This window comes from Epargyreus clarus, unplaced genomic scaffold, assembly GCF_041222505.1.
Source record: "Epargyreus clarus isolate Ecla_fem2 unplaced genomic scaffold, WU_Ecla_fem_2.2 ptg000017l, whole genome shotgun sequence".
Lineage (NCBI taxonomy): Eukaryota > Metazoa > Arthropoda > Insecta > Lepidoptera > Hesperiidae > Epargyreus > Epargyreus clarus.
This window is the reverse complement of record NW_027332225.1, coordinates 1,576,097-1,603,493: the sequence shown is the minus strand read 5'-3', so window position 1 is coordinate 1,603,493 and position 27,397 is coordinate 1,576,097. Positions and strand designations below refer to the sequence as shown.

The 27,397-nt window shown below is 35.2% G+C and overlaps 2 protein-coding genes across 2 annotated transcripts in view; both read left to right on the top strand.

Moving 5' to 3' along the window:
* Positions 1 to 163: 163 nt before the first annotated feature.
* LOC140749304 (uncharacterized) lies at positions 164 to 1,190 on the top strand. The gene is made up of 3 exons (XM_073082384.1): positions 164 to 358; positions 636 to 765; positions 1,072 to 1,190. The coding sequence occupies exons 1-3, from the start codon at positions 273 to 275 to the stop codon at positions 1,171 to 1,173; spliced, it is 318 nt and encodes a 105-aa protein (XP_072938485.1). The 5' UTR covers positions 164 to 272; the 3' UTR covers positions 1,174 to 1,190.
* Positions 1,191 to 4,849: 3,659 nt separating this feature from the next.
* Positions 4,850 to 27,397, top strand: part of LOC140749302 (cytochrome P450 4C1-like) — a 44,771-nt gene continuing 22,223 nt past the window's right edge. Inside the window, exons 1-2 of the mRNA XM_073082382.1 lie at positions 4,850 to 5,000; positions 23,546 to 23,710. Coding sequence (XP_072938483.1) covers positions 23,560 to 23,710 — 151 coding nt within the window. The 5' untranslated portion in view covers positions 4,850 to 5,000; positions 23,546 to 23,559. The remainder of the gene's footprint in view (positions 5,001 to 23,545; positions 23,711 to 27,397) is intronic.

Below are 27,397 nucleotides of genomic sequence, written 5' to 3'. Positions count from 1 at the left end.
TACGTGAACTTGCTACATTAATAAATGGGAAAATAATGTTAAAATCTTATATAGCTAAGTGTAGTTTAAAAAATATAATAAATAAATAATATCAATAGGTTGTACATTATATACAACCTCATGTATAATACATTTTAGCACTTTTAATAGCTTGTATATACCTATTTTTTTATTTTCCAATTATTGACATTTTGGTATAATAAAATTGTCACCGTAAAATTTTTAACTCAGCGAACTCTATAATAAAAAGGTAATTTGAAGAGGATAACGACATGTCGAAGGAAGTAGATGATGAAGAAGCTGAACCAGAAACTTTGGAAGAAGCCGGTATATTGGAAGCTGATGTGGGAGCTAGATTGTTAGTTTAATAAAACCTTTATTTAATCCTAATCCTTTGCTAATTCGACGATTAAATATATATTTTAAATGAATTTCTGAAGTACAGGAGCACGTCTTCTCCCCAACTATGATCACCTAAATCTAATGATATATTTTATATATCATTGCTTAAACCCATACTTTATTTTAGTAGCAAAATAATGTAATATTTAAATTTATTTCAGACTCTTTAATATCTTATTAGGTATGTGTATTGTTAAACAAGTGACTACTATTACACTATTTATTTATTTCAGTGACCAACAGTTGGCGGGCATCGACCCTAAATTACAGATTAATATGGATCCCCTGGCGCACCAAGACCTTCGCCCCGAGATGATGTTTATCAGAGAGGAGCTCCGGCAAGCGAAACTTCAGACTCTGGCTGTTAGATTAATATTGTACATAAATATTCGGCTATTTTTCTTGTACGTGGTTTGCATGAAACCACCAAATAAACAAATATTGAAGTGGTTGGGTGAAATTTATTTAATAATGAAGTTTTTGTGGCAATTTTACTTTTATGGATAAATGAACCGGGATTTATATACATGACGTCCCAACGGAGTTCTAGGGATAGCTCCTTTCACTTGAAAAACTCAGATAAGGGTTTTCATATGTGTTTTTTATTTTAAATATTCGTGGTTATTTTGTAATAGACATTTAATTAATGATTTATTTTCATCAAATCAGGTCCGTCGCGCCGCGCTGAAACAACTCTTAATGAAGGACTTTCTACAAGAAGATTGCGAGCTCAAGAATATTGGCCTCTCGTACTCACCTCCGGATCCATAAATTTATGTATTGATATTTTTGTAATAAAAACGTTTGCCAGATTGTTGTATTACTTGTATAGGGCGATGTACCTTATTTATTAATGAATATTTGTACTTAATGACTGATTACTAATGCTTGAGTATTATGCGGTACTCTTCAGTTGTAGGTGTAAAGGCACATACACACTATGTAAATAACCACGCGTTTGATTTTACCGGCAACCGCAGTTACTATCGCAAGCGTGTGATCTGGTTGAAATTGTGTGTAGACTGAGAGAATACATTTAGATTAATTGATTAAAGGTTGCGGAACGACGTTTTCACTACGGCGTTTGGGTGGAAACGTTATTGAATAGGTATAGATAGTTAGTTGCATGTCTCTCAAAGTTCTTACTCATTGTATGTGCAAATTTTCAGGTCAATCGGTTCAAAAAAAACTTGTTCAAAATTCTGTTGCAAGACTTTACTCACATACTTATGACTAACCAAAAGTTTTTGTTGCCCACATGTTGCACAAGAAACCTGTTAACACTAAACTTTTGTTCTTTTTTGTTTATAATTCTAATGAATACTGATTGCTTTACCCTTTACCTGTTCTTTCGGTCAATATCCAAGTTTTTGTTTGAACATCTGTAGTTTAGTTGCACGTACTTACAATTACGTATTTATATATTACTTGTATTGTATGTGCGCTATTAAAATTAAACACTTGCCTAATGTTAAATGTAGAATCGTTGTCTTTTTATTATTGTCCCACTTCTGGGCATGGTCTCTTTTAAGAGTATGAAGGCTTTAGACTATAGTTCACTGCGCTGGCCAAGTGATTGATAGACAACTGTTTAAACTTTTTCTTCCCGACCCTGGAGGGTAATCTTTTGTATGATATGTATGTTTGTATGTCTTATTCTTCGGCACGTCCTGCATCCCAAACAGCTTAACTGATTTCAACGTATGGGGTGTCGTTCGATATATCTAAAGTATGGGAGTGAAATAGGCTATATATTTTACTAGCTCTTGCGTTGTGTATAAATCTCTAATTAAGAAATAGACGTGTGCAGATAGTCTCATAATCTAATAGATAATTAAAAATATGCACATAACATGTTTGGATGTAGAGTTCCAGTAATAACCCTGTGGTATACAGTTTATAGGTAATATGTTGTAGGATTTTTTCCTAAGTATATACTTTATTTGTCCTTTTATAATGTTGTAGGTTCAAGTTCAATGTCTATTATAAGTCAAACCACTCTTAACTCAATTACAACGGCGAACGAATCTTTTTTATGTCTTAGCACCGTTTCCAAGAAGTATGGTTATATGATAGGTAGTAATGATTTGATTAGTATAGCTTTAGAATAATTTGTAGGGAATATAATAGTCGTAGCAATCTAGCGTAATTAGCCGTTCAATTAATAGCTTAGCCTCACCAGACGGCGCCATTCAACAAGTGACCTGAATGTTTCTATTGAAATTCAGTTAATCAGTATAATAGGCAAATGATTTTGATTGACAATGATCACTTGCCTGATTGTACAATTATGTTCCAATATAACCTAATCTAATCTATAGCGGTTCTTATAGCCTAGTCTTCAGTGTATCATAATGGAATTTCTGCGTTGGAATATAAAAGAAAATATAAATATAACTCATCTTAGTGAAATATTTATTAGTTTCCACATTGATAGAAAGATTTGCAAGTATTTAGCTTATATATATTTTTTATAATATAGGAGTAGCAGACGAGCATACAGTCCACCTGATGGTAAGTGGCTACTGCCGCCCATGGACATCTGTAATCAATTCAGATAGGATTAGATATTCCTACCTGAGGTCAGCCACAGATGTGCCGCTACCCCTGAGGACTAAGCTGGAACGCCTCGGAAAAGTCTGTCTCCCTTACCACACCCTTCAAATCGGAACACAGCAGCGCCTAACACTGCTGTTATTAGGTAGAAATAGATGTGGCGGTGGTGCCGCCGGAGTCGAACCTCAAACAGTTCTACTATTCTTATATTTATCTTATTCTTATAAGAATTAAGTTATTAGTAATATAATATAAAATATATGTATATTTAATATGGCCACCCTATTTTATGAACCCTATTGTATTGCATGGACTAGGCATCTGTCAGCTAGTTCATTAGTTGTTGTATTATACGCTAAGGCTAAATATCATTCAGGCCACTTGTTGAGCGGCACTTCTTAGTTAATAGGCTAGGCTTTAATTGAATGACTTATTAAGCTAGTTGGCTGCGACATATACATAGTCTACCGCTGTCTACCTACGTGTAAATTCGTAATACATGCATGTCATGATTATATATCTACAACTGGTCTTGATTATTGACCTTGACAAGATCCAAAGTACAACAGGTAACTATCATAATTATCATCATTGAATCATCGATTAAATTAAAACTCCATATAAGTTAAAACATTTCTAGGGTTCCGTACCCAAGGGGTAAAAACGGAACCCTAGTACTAAGCCTCCGCTGTCTGTCCGTCTGTCCGTCTGTCAAAGAGCTGTATCGCTGGTCCTGTAGTACATAGACACTTGCATTTTTTTTATTATTTCATTGAAGTAATAAACGTCACGGTTGGTCATCGATACGTTGCGAACTCTAAGGATTAAGTTGGAAGGATAAGTATGTATCCCATACCCTTAAAAAAACAGAGAATAGCAATCCTTAACATTGTTGTTAATAGGCAGAAAGCGAGGCGTGCCGATGGTTCCTCTTGATTGTGATCATTACCACCTGTAAACACGTTTGTTTTTATTACATTTTAAATATTTTGGGGAGAATATGTAAATGTAGTGTTGCAACACTTTGTTGAAGTGTTTGTTTGAGTGCGTATGAGTTGTTGTGTGAATCATTCTACCGGTTAATTGATTATAGTCAGCTACACACATTGGTGTTATGATTTTAAAAGTAAAAGAAACAGGTGTGAAGGTTAACTGGTAAAATAAGAAGATATTTTGGTGAGCGTTAGGCTATTTATTTAAACACGCTTTATGTAAGAATTCTCCAAATGACGTGTAGTTTTGGGAAATACAAAATATTATATGGGGAAATACAATAAAGCAACTTTGTGTTTTTTTTATTTTGCTGTGTTTTAAAACTACACACTTCAACTCTACATCTGAAAATCTGTTGAAACCATTCCGATCCTAATTATTTCGACCATTACATACCACTACTAGTTCTAACTTTTTTAGTTAAATATATCGAATTCTAGTACTAAATATCAATTTATAATTACATTATTACTATTAAAAACATTTTGTAGTGGTAACCTTGATAGTGTGTTCCTGTGGCTCTACATTCACGTACATTACGTCCAGAATCAGCCCATTTATTATGTGTAAGGATTAAGTTGGTAAACTTTATATTAAATTAAGTAACACAATCTTCTAAAATTATTATTAAATAATAATGATTTTACCTTTAAAAGTATACGTGTTTTCATTTGAATCTCTGTCCTGTATAGAGTTGGTTGCAGATGGTTGGTTCATGATGGTTCTTTAATCTCATGGAAAATACCCAAGCATTTCTAAAAGATGAAAATTTGACAACTGAAACTTTAACAATGGGTACAATAGACTCATCTGTGTCAATATTTATTCGCTTTAAAACAATTGTAGGTGATTTGACTCAATATTCGTTCAATTCAGCTCCAATGTGTGGTTAGGGTACTTGAAAAGCAGTATTATCTGTTGTTCGCTTCACTTCTCAGTTACTATAAAACAGTTGGAGTGAAGTGTTGTTGCAATAAAGTGCGGTCTTCATATGTTTTATCTATATCGGAGAATTGATACGTGTGATTAAGTATCGCTGTTATAACAAGGTACATTTTTTATTCGTTCATAAATGTTATTTGTTTCATTGTGCTATGCATAGATTAGTAAAGATACTTCGTCGCCTTGAAATTGAATGACGCCACAAACGGCTTATTTTAGTAAGTTCTTTTTTGAATTCTTTACAAATAAAAACATTTTTAGAGAAAATTTACGAATAAATAACTAAGATTGCGTAATAAATAAATAATAATTTCAAATATTTTAGGGACATTTTAGCACGGACACTTATTGAAATAGTTGCGCAAAACTTTTTTACGCAACTATTTCAATTCTCAAGACTGGGTACATTTCCTTGTTAGGAGTGAGTAATCTTTACTAATCTATGGTGCTATGTTATAATAATATGAATGACCTACTGGTATTATCTTTAGTAGTTTCGAATTAGTAGCGACCTTCACCGATCTGTTTAATGAATGAAAAGTATTTTATATTGAATTATTATTAATATCGGTATATCGAGTAGATTGGCTAAAAATCTTGAATTCAAATCCTGGAATTCAAATCCATTAGGTCATTGCAGTTTCAAGGTACTGCAGCTTTTGAAATTTTAAAATAATTTCGAAGCGTAAAATTACCGAATTTAAAATTTGGTCATCATTTCCCCTGTGTGACATATAAATATGCTCTTGTTCCATTATGTTCGATGAGTACGAAATGTTATAATTCCGCCACAATGAAATTCTCTCATTTGGGGTTTCGTGAATGAGAAATGGAATATTGGTTTTTGGTTTACGGTATACGTTGGGATTTAGTGGCAGGAAATTATTTCCGAATTATCGTATTTGGTAATGCGTAATGCTGATAGGTACTTTTTATAATATAGACGTAGAGAACGATTAGGCAGACCACTTGATGGTAACTGAAAACTGCCGTTAATAGATCTATAATCAGTCCCAGATACGTTACTACTCTTGAGGACTAAGTTTGAACGCTTTGGATATCTATATCTCTTTCACTGCTGTTATTAGGTACTATATGTACACTTGAAAGTGCAGGAGGAGAGTAAGTTGCTGAGTAGAACGTTCTTTCTGAACAAAGCCTGACATCAGGGGCATCGTGCTAAATGAAATTGCTCCTCAGAGTTATGTATCTGGCTAGTTCATCATCAACCCATTATTGTCCCACTGCTGGGCACGGATCTTCTCTTAGAATGAGAAGGATAAGGCCGTAGTCTACCACGCTGGCCAAGTGCGTATTGGTAGACTTCACATACCGTTGAGATTTTTTTATAAATCTCTCAGGTGTGCACGTCTCCCCACGATGTTTTCCTTGACCGTTTAAAACCACAATTGATAATTTATTTCTAAACGCACATAACTTTGAAAAATCAGAGGTGCGTGCCTGGGATTTGAACCTCGGACCCCTCGTTCGAGAGGCCGAGTTTCTTAACCATTAGGCTATCACTGCTATTTTTTCTTTTATCTGGATAGTAGCGGCATCTTTGAACTTTATTGTTACCCACTTTGAAAGGTCAGATAAATTCTTATTTTGAATAATTATCAAGAACCGATGACAATACACGATTTTGATAATTTTGTTCTCATTGTCCTCGTCACGATCGCTAGGATCAACAATTTTAGTTAATACAATTTTCGACAAAAAGGGTAGATTCAGAAAAGTACCCTGCGAATTGCAAGGAATAACGAACTTGTTATTGTTACTAATGATACGCCCAACAACTAGCGGATACAAGGTAAACAGCGGACAGAATTATTATACAAAGTATTGAATTATTTTACTGAGTTTTAATTAATATATTGATTGATTTTTGTTTTATTCGATTATAGTATTATTTATATTTATCATTTAAGGTGCGTATATAAGTGTATGACTGTGTATGTGTGTGTTTATGTGTTTAACTGGCATATCACAACGGTTCTCGTCTCACTTTGAGAAGTTCTGGGGTAGTTTATCACACGTATTTTGACGTTTACCAAGAGTGCTTAGGTATTGAAATTCATTCAATGTAACATCAAGGGTTTGCTAATAAAGAATACCTATAACTTTTTGTATTAATTAAACCTGTTAATTAAATTTTATGTCGCAATTTTTGAAGATTTTCATTATTTTCGTTTCAATTATTTAAATTGTGTTTGCGTGGTAAGGCGGTCGCCATACCGGTCTGACGCGAAGAGAGTTCCGGGTTCGATCCCCGGCCACACGAAATTTTTTTTCTGGGTGTTCATATTCATATTCGAACTTTTTTACCCACGTTAACTGTGCATGCATCTACTACACAGGGAATTTCAGTGGGCTGAGAGTGTAGAAAGAATCTTTTAAAATTTGTAGCGACTTTCCGCTACTCGTCAAGAGATGGCGCTGCTGAATCGCGCTATAGAAGTTTTCTAAATATCTTGCATATATATATATATATATATATATATATATATATATATATATATATATATATATATATATATATATATATATATATATATATATAAGTTCCGAAATGAGACTGTCGGAGCGCGGCCGCTCCCTGGGCATGATCACCTGACCCGGCGGGAGATCTCCCTTTACCAAAAGTGGTTACCCCGACGTGATGTCGGTACAAACTTAACAATGAATCCTTATTTGTATTTTAATTGCAAGTTCCACCAATGCTCCTGTAATGATTGAATGCTCTATTACAAAAAAAATTTTAACAAAAAAATAAAACCGACTTCTATGTCACTACAAAGTAAAAAATAATTGAAATAAATTTTGGTTTACTACATATTTCTGAAGTCGGCGCTCATATTGGACACGCTGTTTACGCTGTTACCAATTCAATACGAAACACTATAGGCGAGGCTTTATGAGATACTAATTATTGGCTAGGTTAGGTAGGAACGGATAAGTAAATAAATCAAACTAGGTGGTAAAACTCTGTGAGTGAACCGGTCCAATTTACATTAATTCAATAGTTAAGAAAAGAAAAAGGAGTTGAAGGTCAAATTTTTCATCATATGTCTCTGTCTAGCAACTTCATTACAACAAATGTATATTCTATATACTTTACATGGGAGGCACATCTGCATCATCAGGATTGAAGAATTGAAGGTCATATCTTCCATCATATGTCATTTAAGTAATAAATAAATAATTATTTCAAATATTTTAGGGACATTTTAGCACGGAGACGTGGCAAAACTTTTTACGCAACTATTTCAATTCTCAAGACTGGGTACATTTCCTTGTTAGGAGTGAGTAATCTTTACTCATAGATTAGTAAAGATACTTCGCCGCCTTGAAATGAATGAAGCCACAAACGGCTTATTTTAGTAAGTTCATTTTTTGAATCCTTGACAAATAAAAACATTTTTAGAGAAAATTTACGAATAAATAACTAATTTACGTAATAATTACGTCATTTACATAATAAATAAATAATTATTTCAAATATTTTAGGGACATTTTAGCACGGAGACGTGGCAAAACTTTTTACGCAACTATTTCAATTCTCAAAACTGGGTACATTTTCTTGTTAGGAGTGAGTAATCTTTACTAATCTATGTCTTTACTAATCTATGGTGGTATGTTATAATAATATAAATGACCTACTGGTATTATCTTTAGTAGTTTCGAATTAGTAGCGACCTTCACCGATCTGTTTAATGAATGAAAAGTATTTTATATTGAAATATTATTAATATCGGTATATCGAGTAGATTGGCTAAAAATCTTGAATTAAAATCCTGGAATTCAAATCCATTAGGTCATTGCAGTTTCAAGGTATTAAGGTTCACTTCAGCTATTGAAATTTTAAAATAATTTCGAAGCGTAAAATTACCGAATTTAAAATTTGGTCATCATTTCCCCTGTGTGACATATAAATATGCTCTTGTTCCATTATGTTCGATTGAGTACGAAATGTTATAATTCCGTCACAATTAAATTCTCTCATTTGGGGTTTCGTGAATGAGAAATGGAATATTGGTTTTTGGTTTACGGTATACGTTGGGATTTAGTGGCAGGAAATTATTTCCGAATCATCGTATTTGGTAATGCGTAATGCTGATAGGTACTTTTTATAATATAGATGCAGCAAACGATAAAGTGGTCCACCTGATGGTAACTGACAACTGTCGCTAATAGATCTGTAATCAGCCACAGATAACAATAAACTAACTCCTATTCGAGGTCCATCACAGAAGCGTTACTATTATTGAGGACTAAGTTAGAGTGCTTTGGATAACTATATCTCCTTCATCATCCAAAACACAGTGGCACTTAACATTGTTGTTATTAGGTACTAAATGTACACTTGAACGTGCAGGAGGAGAGTAAGTTGCTGAGTAGAACGTTCTTTCTGAACAAAGCCTGACATCAGTGGCATCAGGAGTATCGTGCTAAATGAAATTGCTCCTCAGAGTTATGTATCTGGGTAGTTCATCATCAACCCATTACTGTCCCACTGCTGGGCACGGGTCCCCTCTCAGAATGAGAAGGATAAGGCCATAGTCCACCGCGCTGGCCAAGTGCGTATTGGTAGACTTCACATACCGTTGAGATTTTTTTTTATAAATCTCTCAGGTGTGCAGGTTTCCCCACGATGTTTTCCTTGACCGTTTAAAACCGCAATTGATAATTTATTTCTAAACGCACATAACTTTGACAAATCAGAGGTGCGTGCCTGGGATTTGAACCTCGGACCCCTCGATTGAGAGGCCGAGTATCTTAACCATTAGGCTATCACTGCTATTTTTTCTTTTATCTGGGTAGTAACGGTATCTTTGAACTGTATTGTTATCCACTTTGAAAGGTCAGATAAATTCTCATTTTGAACAATTATGAAGAACCGATGACGATACACGATTTTAATAATTTTGTTCTCATTGTCCTCATCAGGATTGTTAGGATCAACGATTTTCTTTCTGCGATTTAAGCGTGGTATTTAATTTTACAAAGTAACTTTTAGGTAATATTATTACTTATTACGATTAGGTAGCTATATTTTCCTACCATTTAGTTTAACTGACATATCACAACGGCTCTCGTCTCACTTGAGAAGTTCTGATAGGCTATCATACGTTTTGGAGTCCACCAAGAGTGCTTAGGTATTGAAATTCATTAAGTATAACATCAAGGGTTTGCTAATAACGAGTATCTATAACTTTTTGTATTAAAAAACCTGTTAATTAAATTTTATGTCGCAATTTTTGAAGATTATCATTATTTTTATATGGGGAAATACAAATAAATAAACTTTGTGTTTTTGATGTGAAACATCTATAGCCGCACGTAAAACCGATTTCTGGCGTGGCGACGCATGCCGCGTCGCCACGCTATACGATGGTATATATATACAGTCTATATGCATTAGTGTGTACGGTGTGGCGACGCGTCGCCATGCGCAATCGACTGTGCGATTCTCTCCCACTCGATCTGGCGTTAAGCCATCTTTCTCGCTACACTGAGCTCGAATACCTATAGTGTATACTCCGTAGTGTACACAATGTTGTTTACTACAGTAAACATAACCTGTGTTTTACTTGAAAACAAATTATTTTTCTGATAATAAAATGTCTGACCGTGATAATTTAGAGAGTGAAAGTGATCAGTTTGAATTTAATGAAAATAAATGTTTATTCAATAAATAGTCATCGTTATCTGGAAAAAATCGTAATATCTGGAGGCACGGCAGTGCCTCCGCCAAGTCGAGCCAAAAGAAGCGGCACGGCCGTACCATACTTTTCCCGAAGCAATTCGGCCCATTTTTGACCCCCTGTAACTTCGTTGCATATGAAGCTAGAAGCCTGAATTTTCAGGAGCCAAGCAAGCATTGTATAGACACGGTGTATTACCAATTTCATTTAATTTGAACCAGTAGTTTAAGAATTACAAGTAGTCAAAGTTCGTAATTTTGTCACTCACTGACTGACCGATCATCAAAATGTTAAGGCACTTCTAGCAGACATAGAAGGTTAAGATTGAGAATACAATTAGTGTTTAGTATATAACTCACGGAAAAACTATAATATTTTGCAATTTCTTTCCGGTTATCTAGATACACCAACTACATAAAATAACTTTGTATCCTATATAAGTATATAGGATTACAAAGTTACATTTGCAGTTAATGAATCTGTGTTCCTGTTCGCGAAATGTACGAGTAGTAGGGGAGCCCATGATGCTTAATGGGAAGAAACTCGAGCGTCGTTTGGACCTATACGATTGTATGGATTACACTTTAGTGAGTGAAGAAAAGTTTGTATGATATTTTTCGATTCACGGTGGGAATAGCTTCTAGAGGATTCGAAAGATGTAAAAAAAATGAGTCAGACGGACATACTCAAGGCGCAGCAGAAATATGTTTATCTGCTGGTTTGCAGCCATACGAGAGGTAAAAATGGAGAAAAAAATTACACCAGTGCATTAGATTTAAAGGGGATATTAAGTTACCCCAGATGAGTCGCCCATTGAGTCGACTGACGATTCGATTCGACTCTTCGAAAATGCAAAAAAAAAAATCGTTATCTTGACACACTCGAGGGCGTAAGATTATTATACAGGAAATTCCAGCTGATGTTTTTCTTCTCATAACCCTTCATCTGACGATTTAGTGGAGGGGTCTTTTTATACCGACGATTTGAAAAAAAAATGTATTTTCAGTGACGCTATCAGATAGTGTATGTACATATTCTCTTTTTAAATGACTGTTTTTTCACTACATAAACGTGTGGTATGATTATGATGTTACCCGTTTTCTAGCATTATTTCCTTTATATTAAAAAAAATACCGCGCTCAAGTATGTCCAGGTAACGATTTTTTTGCAACCTTATTACGCCACTCTCAAATCGTCAGATTGTTATAAATTTATTGTTTTCAGCATGTAATTAAGCTACTATAGATTACACGATGTTTTCCCCGTGCGAACCCTCCAAATGGATGGTTTAAGATACTCTATAGGATGTAAGGTATCTTCCATATCTTAATCTGCCGCGTTCGAGTCACTCTCGAAATCCCCTCTTGGGCTCCCCTACTATTATAGGCGACGTCAATTGTTTTTATTCTCGAGACAAAAGAAGTATTCAATTCCAACTTCAATTTAACTTCAATACAAATAATGGGTGAAGTGCGAATCGAACTCGTACACCGAGGGTTCCGTACCAAAAAACATGTGTTTTTTATATTTACTAATTGATATTATAGCAGCCATAGAATGCATTGTGAAAATGTCAACTGTAACATCTATTACGGTTCAATAGATAAAAAAAAAACGATAAAATGAAAAACGCCAAAAAATAGCAGGTCCTTATATGTTTGTCCCTGTAGTTCCTGGACTAAAATAGGGCTACGATATCCCCTGCCTGTCGTAAGAGGCGACTAAAAGAGGGCTTCCGGAGTTGGGCGTGGCAAGAGTGGGAGCTCGAACCGTCCTATAAGTGTCCCCGGGAAGGACGGCGGTATGTGTGGTCGCATACCGTCGTGAACACCGGATAGTTTGGGAGGAGCGAAACCTGCTCCCCCAGGGCAGAGCTCGATCGGGGTATCGCGCTTGGAGGACTTCGGTTGCGTTCCGTCGGAGATCCCAGGGTTCTCCAACAAACATTGAGGACGGCCACCGGGGGGTTTTAGTGCGGTAAAAGTCCCACATAACCCCGCGTCACTTCCACGTCATCGGGTACCTTTTGAAGATTTCCCCCTCATAAAGAAAAAAAAACTCTCCTTTATTGGAAAGTTTTTATTTTTATTTTTAGTACTTGTTAAAGTGGCCATCATTATACATATTCCGTAAAAAAATTAAGTTTATATCTATTAAGGTTCCAGAAATAGAGCTCTATGTCAGACAGAAAAACGGACAGCTTAGTAATAGGTTCCGTTTTTACCCTTTAGGTACGGAACCCTAAAAAGTAATATAATATCAAAAACATTCCAAATTTCTGACAAATGTCATGAGATTAAAAATAATATGTTACGGCTAATGTGCCTAATCAGATAAAACGCAGATTAGCTTGCCCATTACCTAAAGTACAAAACGAAGATTGTATCAATTTTCACCCCTTGACGTCGTTTCGTGCATGCCATGATGCCTCGTCGTGTCATGAATTTACGACAAACATTGCATATTTTCAAGAAACAATATCGCTTTGCGGCATGATGTCGCTATGTGTCACGATACGTCGTTATGTCGTAAAAAGGCATATGTTTTAGCCCTAAGAACGAAAGTCGAAACGAACGAAAGAAAGTCTGAAAAGATGTTTCGAATTTTAATACATAGTTAATCTGCATATTATTATCTTCTAGCTAATCTTGAGACTAACTAGTTAATGTATATGCGAACGTATTCTGCAATCTAACGGTAACATACACAAAATACAATAACTGTCGTGAGGTAAAGCAACTGTCACCGTATTATAAAATAATAATAAGTTTGTTTCCAAGGAAACAAATGTTTAGGCAAATTTCGCCCTTGTTGCGCTTAAATAAATGTCTGTATGAAAATAAGCATACATAATTATAAAATTTTACGAAGTTCACAATGTAAAATCCTTAATAACTTTTAAACGGATTACCCTAATTACACAATTCCTTTTGCCCTATCCGTTTTAGACCTAAACCTACCAAATGGCATTAAAGACAAACCAATATCTACACAAACAAAAAATCATGTTTTCAACTTACGTAATATTTGAAAAAAAATACACCCTCTATATTATTCCACTACCTCATAGTGTTGCTTATAAGGATAAAATTCTTGAAAGTAATAATTAAAGACAAAGTAAAGGAAAAGCCTCATTTTTAAGAAAATTTAATTTTTTTCATAATAATTTGGCAGTTAAGTTACCGCCATTCATTAATTTAAACGCGAAAGCGAAAAGCATATTAACAATTTTTTGGCCTTATGTTTTAAATCTTTCGAAAGCGGACGTTTTGTTCTCCAAGAATTTATATTTTTATGTTCGACTTAGTTAAGGTTATTTTTAGGACCATTATAATAGATTTGTAAATTGCTATGCGTTTGTAACTTGCTATGCGTATGCGGAGTTTACATACAGATGTAAAGTTGACAATTTACGAGAATGACTTTTTCGAGTCAAATCCGAGTGATTACTTAACAAAGTGATATTGAAAATCATATTCAACGTTATTACGAAGTTGTAAACAACGAAAAATAAGAATTTACTAATTAATCAGTTATCTATTTTTATTAAAAAATAAATCCTCGGCGGGAACTTAGTTGCCAACCTATTACTTTCTCATACTAAGCCGTAAGTCATGGCCATAACATCGAAGAATTAGTTGATTAACCAACAAATTCTTCAATTTTATGACTTATGTATAGTCCTAAAGAATTAAACATAAGTCATATGTTATGTATAATCCTTAAGGATTAGTATGCCAAGGTATGAAAATATACGATTTTCTTCAAAATTTTCCTTTTACTTTAATTTGTCATAACATAACATTACTTTCCAGAATTGTATCCTTATAAGCGACACTATCATATAGTGGAATAATATAGAGGGTGTATTTTTTTAAAACTGAACTCATTCGATTCCCGGCTAAGGAAAAAGATATTTTAAAAACTAATGATGCAGTTATAGTTTTTATCAAAATCGGCCTCGTAACACCTTTCAGCACTTTTCGCTAATGCACTTTTCGATATTGTTCGGTGAAAAATATGGTCTAGCTGAAAATATTTATTATTAATATACTTTGCAAGTAATAATTTTAAAAATAACTACAGGTTGAATGCAGAACACAAATACAGACTAATAATTTAAGTATGATTTCGTTATTGGTGAGTAAACTTACTGAAAAAGGATTTACTGTTAATTTCCTGAAAAACGGTTGCACTATTAGTAACTCTATGGATAATATCATCGCAACTGGCCACAACGTACATGGTATACATAAATTTGAACAATTTGTCAAATCACTGATATGTGATTTGACAATGTCAAATAAATATTGGCATAGAAGACTAGCCCGTACTAATCCGGAATATATGCGCATTTTAAAGAATATTGTGACTCGTCTTGATGATGTGAACATTACGACGGATATGTCGACTAGTAAGAAACCATTTCCAAAACTCTGAACGGGAGCGAACGATATACTGGAGATCGTACATACAGGTTTATGTGGTCCCATGGAAGCTACTTCATTCAACGGTTCAAGGTACATGTTATTATTTATCGACGATTATACTCGAATGACATATGTTAATTTTCTCAAACATAAGAGTGAGACTTTACAAAATTTAAAAAATATAAAGTTCGCGTTAAAAAGGCAACTAGCAAGTCGAACAAGTGTATGAGATCAGATAGTGGAACGAAGTTTTGTAATAGAGCTTACGATATTTTTTTGTCAACAAATAAAATTCTACATCAGAAGGCGATATATAGTATATACCACCAAACAGAATGGTATAGTTGAAAGAGCTAACAGAACTATTATCGATAAATAAATTGAAGCAAATTTGAGCAAGAGCGTTAAATATTGTGATTTATATCAAAAACCGGAGTCCGACTAAGGCAGTGAAAGACTACGTGCCACTAAAAAAATGGTCTGGGAAACGAGTAGATGTTACCCATTTATGCTTATTTGGATGTGCAGCGTATACTCTTATACCAAACAGAAAAGACGAAAATAGGATGCAAAGTCAAAACCAATGATATTTGTCGGATATTCATAAGAAGATATCGATTATTTAATACGAAGACACGTGAAATCACAATCAGTCGAGGTGTTAAGTTTTTAGACGATGTTTTTCCTGAGGATAACGGGAGTAATTCCAGTTGTCAAAATATTAACTTTTTCGATTTAATTTATTGTCATGTTCGAATGAAAGTGATGATGAATGAAAAGAGTGCATGACTGATGCTGGTGTTACAGGTGATATAGGTGTACGTGTGCCTGCGGTTACAGATACAATTGATGTAAGTAATGTGACTAATGCTATGACGGATGTAAGCGAGTCTGAAGTAATGGAACGTGAATCTGTTGATATAAGTAATGATAGTAATAGGCGTTATCCTGTTAGAGAGAGGAAATAAACTAAATTTTACAACTTTTTAACATGTGATTTAATTTCAGAGAGTGGTCCTGTAACGGCCTGAGTGTAGGCCTGATCGTAATTTGTGCTAAAATAAAATCAAACTTGAGTTCTTGTTGGACCTGCGCGTGATAACATGCTTATAGATGACTGAGTGATTATTTGAGACCAAAAACAATGTATTTTAAAATTATTGCAAGCGTTTGGTATGTCCGTTTGTAAGTCCGTGTCAACTTCAATGGAGGTTGATTTGAAATAAACAAAAGGTAACTCAGATAGTAACAGTAGTCTACCGTGTCAGAGTTTAGTGGAGATTCAACTATTTAGCCAGTTCCACGAAAGAGTTATGTTTGGTAGTATTTATGTAGAGTTTTGTTATAGGTGGGTAATATAGATAAAGGGGGCGTATTGTAAGAACCTTTTTAATATAAATTGTAATCTATATTACTGGTTGTGTATAAAATGATATTGTTCGGTGACTCAAGATTAAAATAGAAATGAATAAAAACGTGGTGTAGCGGAAAATATGTTTTATTAATATACTCTTCAAATAATAATTCTTACAATAACTACAAATATTACCTACAAAAAAGAACGCTCATTCTCGTAAGACAGTGAGAGGGCTTTAAAAAAATCTGTTGTTGACATTTAAGTAATAGAAGGTCCCGGAAAAGAAAAGAAGTAGGCATACCTACAAAAAGGAATGAGATGCCATCAAAAACACTGCTTGTAAAAAAATCCAAGCCTCGCCATTCAGCTCTTCCACCGTAAAAAGTCGTGAGATCCATGCAATCCAAGTCTGTTGATGCAGTCTCTACTTAAGAGACCTTCTGTCTTAAGGTATTATCTCACTATCTAACCTAACAACATCTATGGGACCATATCAATATTAAAAATATTTTATGTTTCAAATAAATAGATTGGACTTGGCAATCGTAGCAATGTTACTCATGTGCTGCGATATGATGCGATTAAAACACAATGTGAACTGTTTGTGGTATCACCGCTTCCAGCACCGGCACCACCGATAGATCATTTTTTGCGTCTTAAGCGCTGCTATGTTCTAGTTTCAAGAGTGCGGTAAGGAATATATACTTTTCCGTGGCGCTCCAGCTCAGTCTGTTTCCTCTATATTATAAAAAAAACAATGTATCTCACAAGTATATGTATATTAAATTAAATTAGTTTGTTTAGTACGATTGCCAAATCCAATCTATTTATTTGAAACATAAAATATTTTAATATTGATATGGTCCCATAGATGTTGTTAGGTTAGATAGTGAGATAATACCTTAAGACAGAAGGTCTCTTAAGTAGAGACTGCATCAACAGACTTGGATTGCATGGATCTCACGACTTTTTACGGTGGAAGAGCTGAATGGCGAGGCTTGGATTTTTTTACAAGCAGTGTTTTTGATGGCATTTTTTTGTTTTGTTGTGTTTTAAAACTACGACCCCTATTTATTTCGACTATTAAGTACCACTACTAGTTCTTATAATCTTTTACTTAAAGACATCGAATTCAAGTACGAAATATCAATCTTTTATTACATTTTCACTATTAAAAAACATTTTGTAGTGTTAACCGTAATAGTGTGTTCCTACCTCTATATTGAACAAGAGTCCAGAATCAGCCCATTTATAATGTGCAAGTATTAACATCAAGGGTTTGCTAACGAGTACCTATAACTTTTTGTATTAATTAAACCTGTTAATTAAATTATAAGTCGCAATTTTTGAAGATTTTCATTATTTTCGTTTTAATTATTTAAATTGTGTTTGCGTGGCAAGGCGGTCGCCATACCGGTCTGACGCGAAGAGAGTTCCGGGTTCGATCCCCGGCCGCACGGAATTTTTATTCTGGGTGTTCATATTCATATTCGACCTTTTTTACCCACGTTAACTGTGCATGCATCTACTACACAGGGAATTTCAGTGGGCTGAGAGTGTAGAAAGAATCTTTTAAAATTTGTAGCGACTTTCCGCTACTCGTCAAGAGATGGCTCTGCTGAATCGCGCTATAGAAGTTTTCTAAATATCTTGCATATAATTATACAAGTTCCGAAATGAGACTGTCGGAGCGCGACCGCTCCCTGGGCATGATCACCTGACCCGGCGGGAGATCTCCCTTTACCAAAAGTGGTTACCCCGACGTGATGTCGGTACAAACTTAACAATGAATCCTTATTTGTATTTTAATTGCAAGTTCCACCAATGCTCCTGTAATGATTGAATGCTCAATTACAAAATAGAGCGTTTAATGACAGCCATTGATGTGGATTGTTCAGCTCGGTTATAATAGAAATAATAATCGTTTCCGACCGAACATTTGATGCTTGAAATAAAAATGGGTCGAATATAGGAAAATTAAATATTTGTTTCAAAATCAAAATCCAAATGTTTATTTGAACTCAAAATGTTTGTTTGCATAACAAAATCTTCTTATCCGCATTTGGCTAGTGGAATACGGCCTAAATCCTTCTTATGGGAAAAGCCCCATGAAGAATTGTGTTGAAGGTGCCAGACATAGGCCATGGCGAATAAAATCATGTTCTTCTATAGAATACTTTGATACTTAGAACCTATATCGGCTGTGTACGGATTGATATAAAGATGTACACATATAGAAAACTACTATTTTGCTTGCTACGGTACGTGTGTGAAACGCTCTAAGTCTGAAGATAAGGGAGACAGACTTTTTCGAGGCGTTCCAGCTTAGTCCTCAGGGGTAGCGGCGCATCTGTGGCCGACCTCAGGTAGGAATATCTAATCCTATCTGGGGTTGATTACAGATGTCCATGGGCGGCAGTAGGCACTTACCATCAGTTGGACTGCATGCTCGTCTGCTACTTCTATATTATATAAAAAAAGATATAATATATAAATCCAAAGGGTTAATGACATTTAGCAAAATTATGTAAGAACTGAAAGAAATGTAACAGAGAGAGGTTTATGTTATCGCTGCGGACACACTCAATAACAAGATATGCTAATGAGACACGAGCGATAATAATATATTAATTTCCATAATTTGCACTTAATAATCGATTAAGTACATGTAATAGTGCGTTATTATTGTGCGTCAATGATTAGGAAACAGTTCATCATTATCATCATCAACCCATTTCTTTCCCACTGCTGGGCATAGGTCGCCTCTCAGAATGAGAAGTATTAGGCCATAGTCTACAGCGCTGGCCAAGTGCGTATTGGCAGACCACACATACCTTTGAAAACTTTTTTTTCTCAGGTATGCAGTTATCCTCACGATGATTTCTTTCACCTCGACCTGAACCTCGGACCCTTCGATCAAGAGGCCGAGTTTCTTAACTAGTGGCTATCACTGCTTCTCAGAAACAATTAGTCAAATTAAAGAGGAAATTATATTGAATTCCCTCTTGGTTTTAGGGTTCCACAAACTCCCATTTAAATAATTTTACCTACGTTAACTGTCAGTTTATTATTTTTTATTTACGTGGACAAAATCTGAATGGGTTCCTCTTAGCCACGGGGCAGCGGAGAGGATATATAAACTTATCGTATATATAAAAACACACACCTAAACACTACTGAATTACAATAAAAATTTTTTTTACGCAGATTTCTATTGGAGTTTAGGCAATAGGTAGTCATTTATAAAATTTCGACATGCATTTAATTCTGTTCCTGCTATGATATCAAATACTAAAAATTAAAATAAATAAATGAAAATTTGTTGAAACGGAACCCTCTGTGTGTGAGTTCAACTCTCACTAGATTCAATCATTGACAGAGCTTTTGTGATGCCCAGCGTCGTGACTCACACATTGAATAAATAATAGTTAAAAACTAAAAAAACACGCTTTTATCGCTAATCGAACTAAAAACTATAAAATAATTTAATTTATTAAAATAATAATTCAATTCAGAGTAAAAATCGAGGGGTGCTTGATAAATGTTACAATCATTCTATTGGCAATAATCTATGAGAGAATAGTTATGAACCGCAGTAAAATGCACCCCACGCTTTTTACTATAAAAAGTGTATTAAAAATACAAGGATATCCAACTAGTAATTTGTCTTATCTATGGGTGCCTCAATTGTGTATCTATGGTTACGATAAAACAAAAACTTATACTCTATGATTATAGAGTTCACAACATTGACTTACTCATATCTATTCACGTAACCTGTTTAGAAGACCTTGATCTAAACGATCCATTTCAATAGGAAAAACAACTTCGTAATACTTATACCTATCTACTATATTAACTATTAAAACCACATAGTAACTATAGAATTTAGCAGAACTACTAACAACTAATCTTACACTCTAACACATATTTCCCTCTAACATAAATGTAGCGCTATTTTCCCGTTCCCGTGGCAGGTACCACACCCTGTTGCCTAATTGTAACTCTGCAGCATACCTATGCAGAGTTATCTAATGATTACAAATTGTATGTCGTCAAATAAGCTTGAAGATGGTAGAGCACTTTGTGGTTCGACTCCGGCGGCACCACCGCCACACCTATTTCTACCTTATAACAGCAATGTTAAGCGCTGCTGCGTTCTAGTTTGAAGGGTAAGGGAGACATACTTATCCGAGGCGTTCTAGCTTAGTCCTCAGGGGTAGCGGTGTATCTGTGGCCGACCTCAGGTAGGAATATCTAATCCTATATGGGGTTAATTATAGATGCCATGTCCAGTAGCCACTTACCATCAGGTGGACTGCATGCTCGTCTGCTACTCCTATATTATAAAAAAGCTTAATATATGTGTATTGTAACCACAGACAGATAGTTCAATATCATTAATTTCACCCATGAAAGTTCTATGTAATGAAAGATGCAAGTTTAAAGGTCCTTGAGGGTTTCACCCTTACAAAGGTTACTCAAAGGGTTTCGCGTTATTGAAGTAACTTCACATAACTTTCTGTATTCAATGTAAAACTTATTAGGAAGTTCAATGGTAACATATATCTTAACGATATTCATATCCACGACTCGAATGTCAATGTATTTAATGATGAATTAAATTCCCATTTACTATGATTTTATTAGCTTCACTTATATAAATATATGTATTTGGGTATGTAACGGAATCTTTGAACTCGGTTTTTACTCACTTTGAACGGTCCAATTAATTCAAAATTTCATTTATTCAAATTTAACAATTAACAAGAACCGATGATAATACACGGATTTAATAATTTTGTATTTTCCTCATTAGGGTTGTCAGGATTAATGATTTTCCTTATGCGATAGTTGTTTTTACTATTTCAAATTTTATTTATAAAATATTATTATAACTTTCATGGTCAATAAATAATACGTAATTATAGTTTTATTATGGATACTTATTCGTTTTTATTTTAACGTTTTATTAGCTTATAAGATTATTTATTATATTTTCTTTTTTATTGTTGTTTGAGACCTTGGCGCAAGTTGCAAACCCGAAAACTTATAATTGTTATTAAACTACGCGAAGTAATACGAAATATACATAAAACCGTTGATGCCTAGGGAAATTGTTTCAACGAAAATCTATATTAAAATGAAAACAACTTCAAAATACAAATACGAGTAAACAATCAAGAATTAATAATGCTTCCTTAAACCTTAAAGTTCACAGTGAGCTGTTCTCCGCAGATCTGTTATTAATCATTTTACATGTGCCTTTGGGGCGGCTAATCGTCCGTTCACGAGTTATTAGTAAAGGTTGTTTAGGTTAAGAAATATAGCTTTGATAGTGTAGGGGTTGAAACATGGCCATCGGAGTGGTCCGAGTTTTGAGTCCCAGGCACCTCTGCTTTTTCAGAGTTATGTGCGTATTAGAAATGCATTGTCAATTGGTTTAACGGTCAAGGAACACATTGTGAAGCAACCTATTTACCTGAGAGATCTTTAAAAAAGTTTCTACAAGTAAGTTTATCAATTCACATTTTGTCTAATCTTGGTGCGGTGTGGTGTACCTAGTGCGGTGGACTATGGGCTAATCCTTGTTTCTAAGAAAAGACCCGTGCTCAGAAATGATAGAGTAAGGGGTTGAAGACGAGGTTAACGAATATTGATAAGTATAGGTAGTATAATAGAGATTAGAACCATGTAGATATTTGGTTAAAGTTATTACTATATTTTATCTATGACTGAGTCGGAACTCTTAGAATTTTCAGTACCTATTCATTCCAGTAAAGAACACTTCGTAGTCTGATTCTGGTGGCAATGTTACAGTTAAAACCAGTTTTTTAGAACGCTTTTTTCCTAGTTAGAACTAGTTTTTACTAAATACGTTTGTTAAAACTAGAAATACTTAGTCGAAACTAGAATTTAGATTTAAACTATAAACCACGTAGTTCAAATGTTTTATATATTACTAATGTCCGTTTTTAATAATCTATCTCTTCAATATTTGACTATGGAGAGATCGACAATCAATAAGGGACGATAGAGATTGCATATATACCTGTACAAATACGAGTATGTATTTTATATCTACATATATACCCACAAAACGTACGTAATATGGAATTTCATAGTTGTAGTGCACTTTAGCCTATTATCTCGCGCTCAAAGCGGATCAAGCAAGCTTTGTATTGCAGGCCATTTCGAATGTTAACTCTATGTAACTTGTAGATATATCGTGTATTGTCTAAAGCTGTGTTCCTAGAGTGTTAGAAACACAGCTTAGGCAAGTTTGTGGCATTATTTTAGGTTTGCATTTGTCAAACTTCGAGGAAATATCGAAAACAATGAGATTGTCTATTCGCTCATTAGCTACTATCGCTTGAGTGAATTGTTAACGTCCGTGATTAATAATCAATCTATCCAATTTTGCCTATCAAAGAATGAAAATTGACAATTGTATAGTCCGCGCCAAACTTCCAGTCCGCTCCGATGTTGCGCGCGTTGGTGTGTGCATACAACTACAAGCATACATATACTCCATAGCAAGAGTAAGGGCACGGTTGTCAAATTTGTTGCTTGATCAACAGTGGCACGTGTTTGATTTAATTGAAAACAACTTCTAACAGGTAATTGTTTACGGGTATGAGAAAACATAAGGTACTAAGTAGTCGCCGAATAGTTTAACAGGAGTTTTAGGACGGATTAACCACTAATACTAAATACCAAATTATTAACCAAAACACTACAACATTAAATGGTTCATTTAATTAGTGACGTGCGTCACTCATGCCACAAGGGAGCATTATTTTCTATTGGCTTTTCCTTAATTTCCTTATTTGGTTACGATTTTGTTTTTCACTTCTATTGGTTATTTTAACATTAGGTATTTAATCGGTTTTAATTACTTTCCTTTTTAATTTGATTTTCCTTTCCGTTTTGATTATAAATGTAGGTTTATTTATTGAATAAATTCACTCCGATTTTACGGTTCTAAGAAGCAACAAGTGATTTTGACTCTACTTATTCAGCTGTCCTTATCAGTGCTCCCGTCCCCAAAAAGGTGACTGCACCATCACTACGTGACACCTGGAATAAGCTAAAATATCTGTGATTGAAAATGAGGATTTTTGAATCGTTTATAACTTAACGATCGTTCTTCACAGGTACAAATGAGAAGATGTTGTGGCAGATCGCGCTACTAGTCGTAGCCCTGACGTGGATATGGAGCCATTTCAGAAACCGTGGAGACAATCCTCTAGACAAGCTCCCTGGACCAAAACGGTTACCGATTATTGGAAATTCGTACGCGTTTATCGGTTTATCGAACCGTGAGTATAAGGTTTTGTTTAATTTAAGATACTTCTTCATTTTGCTTTTTAAACAGCAAAGAAGCGCTTGTAGAGCTAAGCAACCAGAGAATTTTATATTGAATTGTTGTCTATCATAGATAAGTATACAATACAATACAATACAAAAATGCTTTATTGTACACCAACTAATAAATGACAAATATTTACATACATATAATGAAGAGTACAATAGGCGGCCTTATCACTTAAAAGCGATCTCTTCCAGACAACCATAGAGTAATTGAAAGAGAAACATATTAGACACAAGAAACACAGGGTAGGGGTGTACAAATGTAAAAACATACCAACTAGAATTTATCTTTGGACATATCAGCAGCTAGCGTAGAAGGTGAAGAAAGTAAGGGATAGAGATATTACAGAGAATAGGAAAAAAAAAGATAGGATAAATAAATACAAATAATAATAATATTTTAAATATATATCAGGTTAAAGTGCTAGGTAAAATTCCTTCACTTGTCTTTTAAAAGAATCTAGTGACTGTGCGCGACGGATAACAGATGGTAAGGAATTCCATAGGCGCACAGCCACTGCAGTAAAGGATCTGCCGAAGAAGGATGAGGAACAAGGAGTTGAAAGGGAAAGATTTTCATTAGAACGAAGAAAGCGTGTATCGTGAGAAAGATGTAGGTAATGAAATCGTTCTCTTAAGTAATTGGGACTGTTTGAATTAAACAGGACGCAGTATAAAGCAGAAAGAATATGAGTATTCCGACGAAGACGAATAGGGAGCCACTTGAGTTTCTTTCGATACTCTGAAATGTGATCATATTTACGAATTCCAAATATGAACCTGATAAACAAATTTTGAATACGCTCAAGCTTATTAAGTTGCTCCTCAGTTAGATCTAGATAGCAAACATCTGCATAGTCAAGGATGGGATGCAATAATGACATTGACAGGGAGATTTTGGTCGAAACTGGTAAAAAGTTGCGGAGCCTCCGGAGTGATCCCAAAGACAAGAATACTTTCCTGCTGACCTCGTTGATCTGAGGAGTCCAAGACAGACAGCTGTCTAAGTAAATACCCAAGTTTTTTACTGTCTCCTTTAGGGGCACTTGAACACCATCGAGCAAGATCACAGGTAAGGTAGTAAATTCAATTTTATTTAATAATCTTGAGCTTTCGATGATAATAGCTTGGGTTTTTTGAGCATTTACTTGCAATCCGTGCAACTGGCACCAGTTTGAGACAGAAGTCAGATCCGCATTTATAACACCGATGGCTTTCGGTAAGTCCTGAGGTGGGCATTTATAATATATTTGGAGATCACCGGCATAAAGGTGGTAGAGTGAAGATAAGTGAAGGGTTATCGAATTGATATAAATAGAAAAGAGAAGAGGAGACAACACGCCACCTTGCGGTACGCCAGCAGCAACGTTCGACCATGCTGAGTGGTCGTCATTAATCATTGTACGCTGACGGCGCCCATACAAGTAACTCTGAAACCAGTCAATTGCAGTCGGAGATATGTTAAGAGAACGCAAAGTAGCAAGCAACACGTCGAAATTGACAGTGTTAAACGCATTGCTGAAGTCAAGCAACGTCAACACTGTCACCTCCCTGTTATCCATTCCTAAACGGATGTCATCCGTGACTTTCAGTAAGGCAGTAGTCGTACTATGACCAGGTCGGAAACCGGATTGGTAGGGATTTAGAATATTATGTGCGGAGAGAAAGGAACTAAGCTGATGATATATGAGACGCTCAAATACTTTAGATAGGAATGGGAGAATGGATATAGGACGAAAATCGGAACAACAAACAGGACTAGACTTTTTGGGTAAGGGAATAATTTGAGCATCTTTCCACGCTGAGGGGAATGTGCGACAGGAAATAGAAAAGTTAAGGATATGTGTAATGACTGGAGCTAAAAGATCAAGGACGGGAATAATCATATTACGACTAATGCCATCACTGCCCACGGAATCTGAATGGATCGAGAGGATGCTTCTCTCAACATCACAACTGTCGAATAGACTAAATGAAAAAGTAGGATAGTCAGGAGTGGGACACATAGAGAGAGAATTTAAAGTAATTTGTTTTAAATTGCTATCCATGCAAGAAAGATTTGTGAAAAACTGATTCAAACAGTTGAGGCTAATATTAGAAGGAACAGAATTATTACGCGCCTTCCCAACTCCTAGGGACCTAAGAAATTTCCAGACCTTTGCAGGATCTGTATCTTGAACAGATTTGTGAATATAGCGTCGTTGTGCATCTCTACACACCTTTTTGCACCGGTTCCTGATGATTTTGAACTTAAGGTGGTTTTTATTGCTGGGATCTGGGATGGATGGGATGGGATATTTTGATTTAGCGTTGTTTTTCTTCGTAATCAATGCTTTAATTTCCTCAGTCAACCAGGGAGCAGGAAGATGGCGGACACGAACAGGAGCATGCAAATCAAGAATCTGCACTAAAAGAGAGTTAAAAATGGCCACCTGTTCGTCGACGGTGTCAGCGCTATAAATGGAACTCCAATCGGCTTTAGCAACATCAGACCGAAAAGCATTGATATCCATATTTTTGAAATTACGTCGAAGAAGTATCCTTGACTTAGCTTTGGGAGGTTTTAATTTATAAGACAAGTAAATAAGATCATGATATGAGAAGGCATCAGCAGCACATTGACCATGCTTAAAAACATGATCAGTAGAGGATACAAATATCAAGTCAAGAAGTGACGGAATAGAATTGGGAAAAGAGTGAGTCGCAGAGAGAGGAAGAATATGTAAATTAGCTGCATCCGCTAAAGATTTCAATCGAGTAGCTCTTATGTCATTCTTAAGAAGGCATGTATTAAAATCTCCCATAAGTATGGTGTGAGAATAGATGGGACAGAGGTCTTCAAGATTTTTTTCCAGAGTGGAGAAGTAGTCTACGTTTAAAGAAGGACTATAAAAAACTCCTAAGAGTAACTTAGTATTGGAAAACAGAACTTCGACAAAGAGATACTCCGCTTCACTTCCAGATTGAGCTAACGTTGACATACGTAGAATGGAAAATGGGATGTGTGATCGTAAGTATATAGCAACACCGCCACCGCCCCGGTCAGTGCGATCATTGCGAATCAAGTGAAATCCTGGAAGTGAGAAAGATGTAGATGGAAGGCATGGTTTTAACCAAGATTCTGAAACCAGAACTGCATGAATATTTTTGCTATCAAAAGTATAGTATATATCTCACCGCCTTGTAATTGAAGGAAGCCATTAAATGGCTTAAACGGCTGACATTTCTGTCAGCCATTTAATGGCTGTCATGGTGTAATTAACGCGGAACAATGCCGACATGTGCAGTTAAGACACGAAATCGAAGAAAAAGTGCGTAGAAATATCGTTTCATTCGTAAATGATCTAAAAATTACATTTTTTAATATTTTTCAAACACGAAAATAGATGACAGTGACAATTTCAATTGTCAAAACTGGTTACATTGTCTTGTTACGAGTGAGTGATCTTTACTAATCTATGATTATAATATAGAATATATAAATGCACATACATTCCACCTGATGGTAAGTGGGTACTGCCGCCCATGGAGACCGATGCGTTGCTACCTCGACTAAGTTAGAACGTCGTGGATTGCTCGTATATCTTCCTTACACTTTGCAACCCAGAACACAACATCACCTAACAAAAGTTATT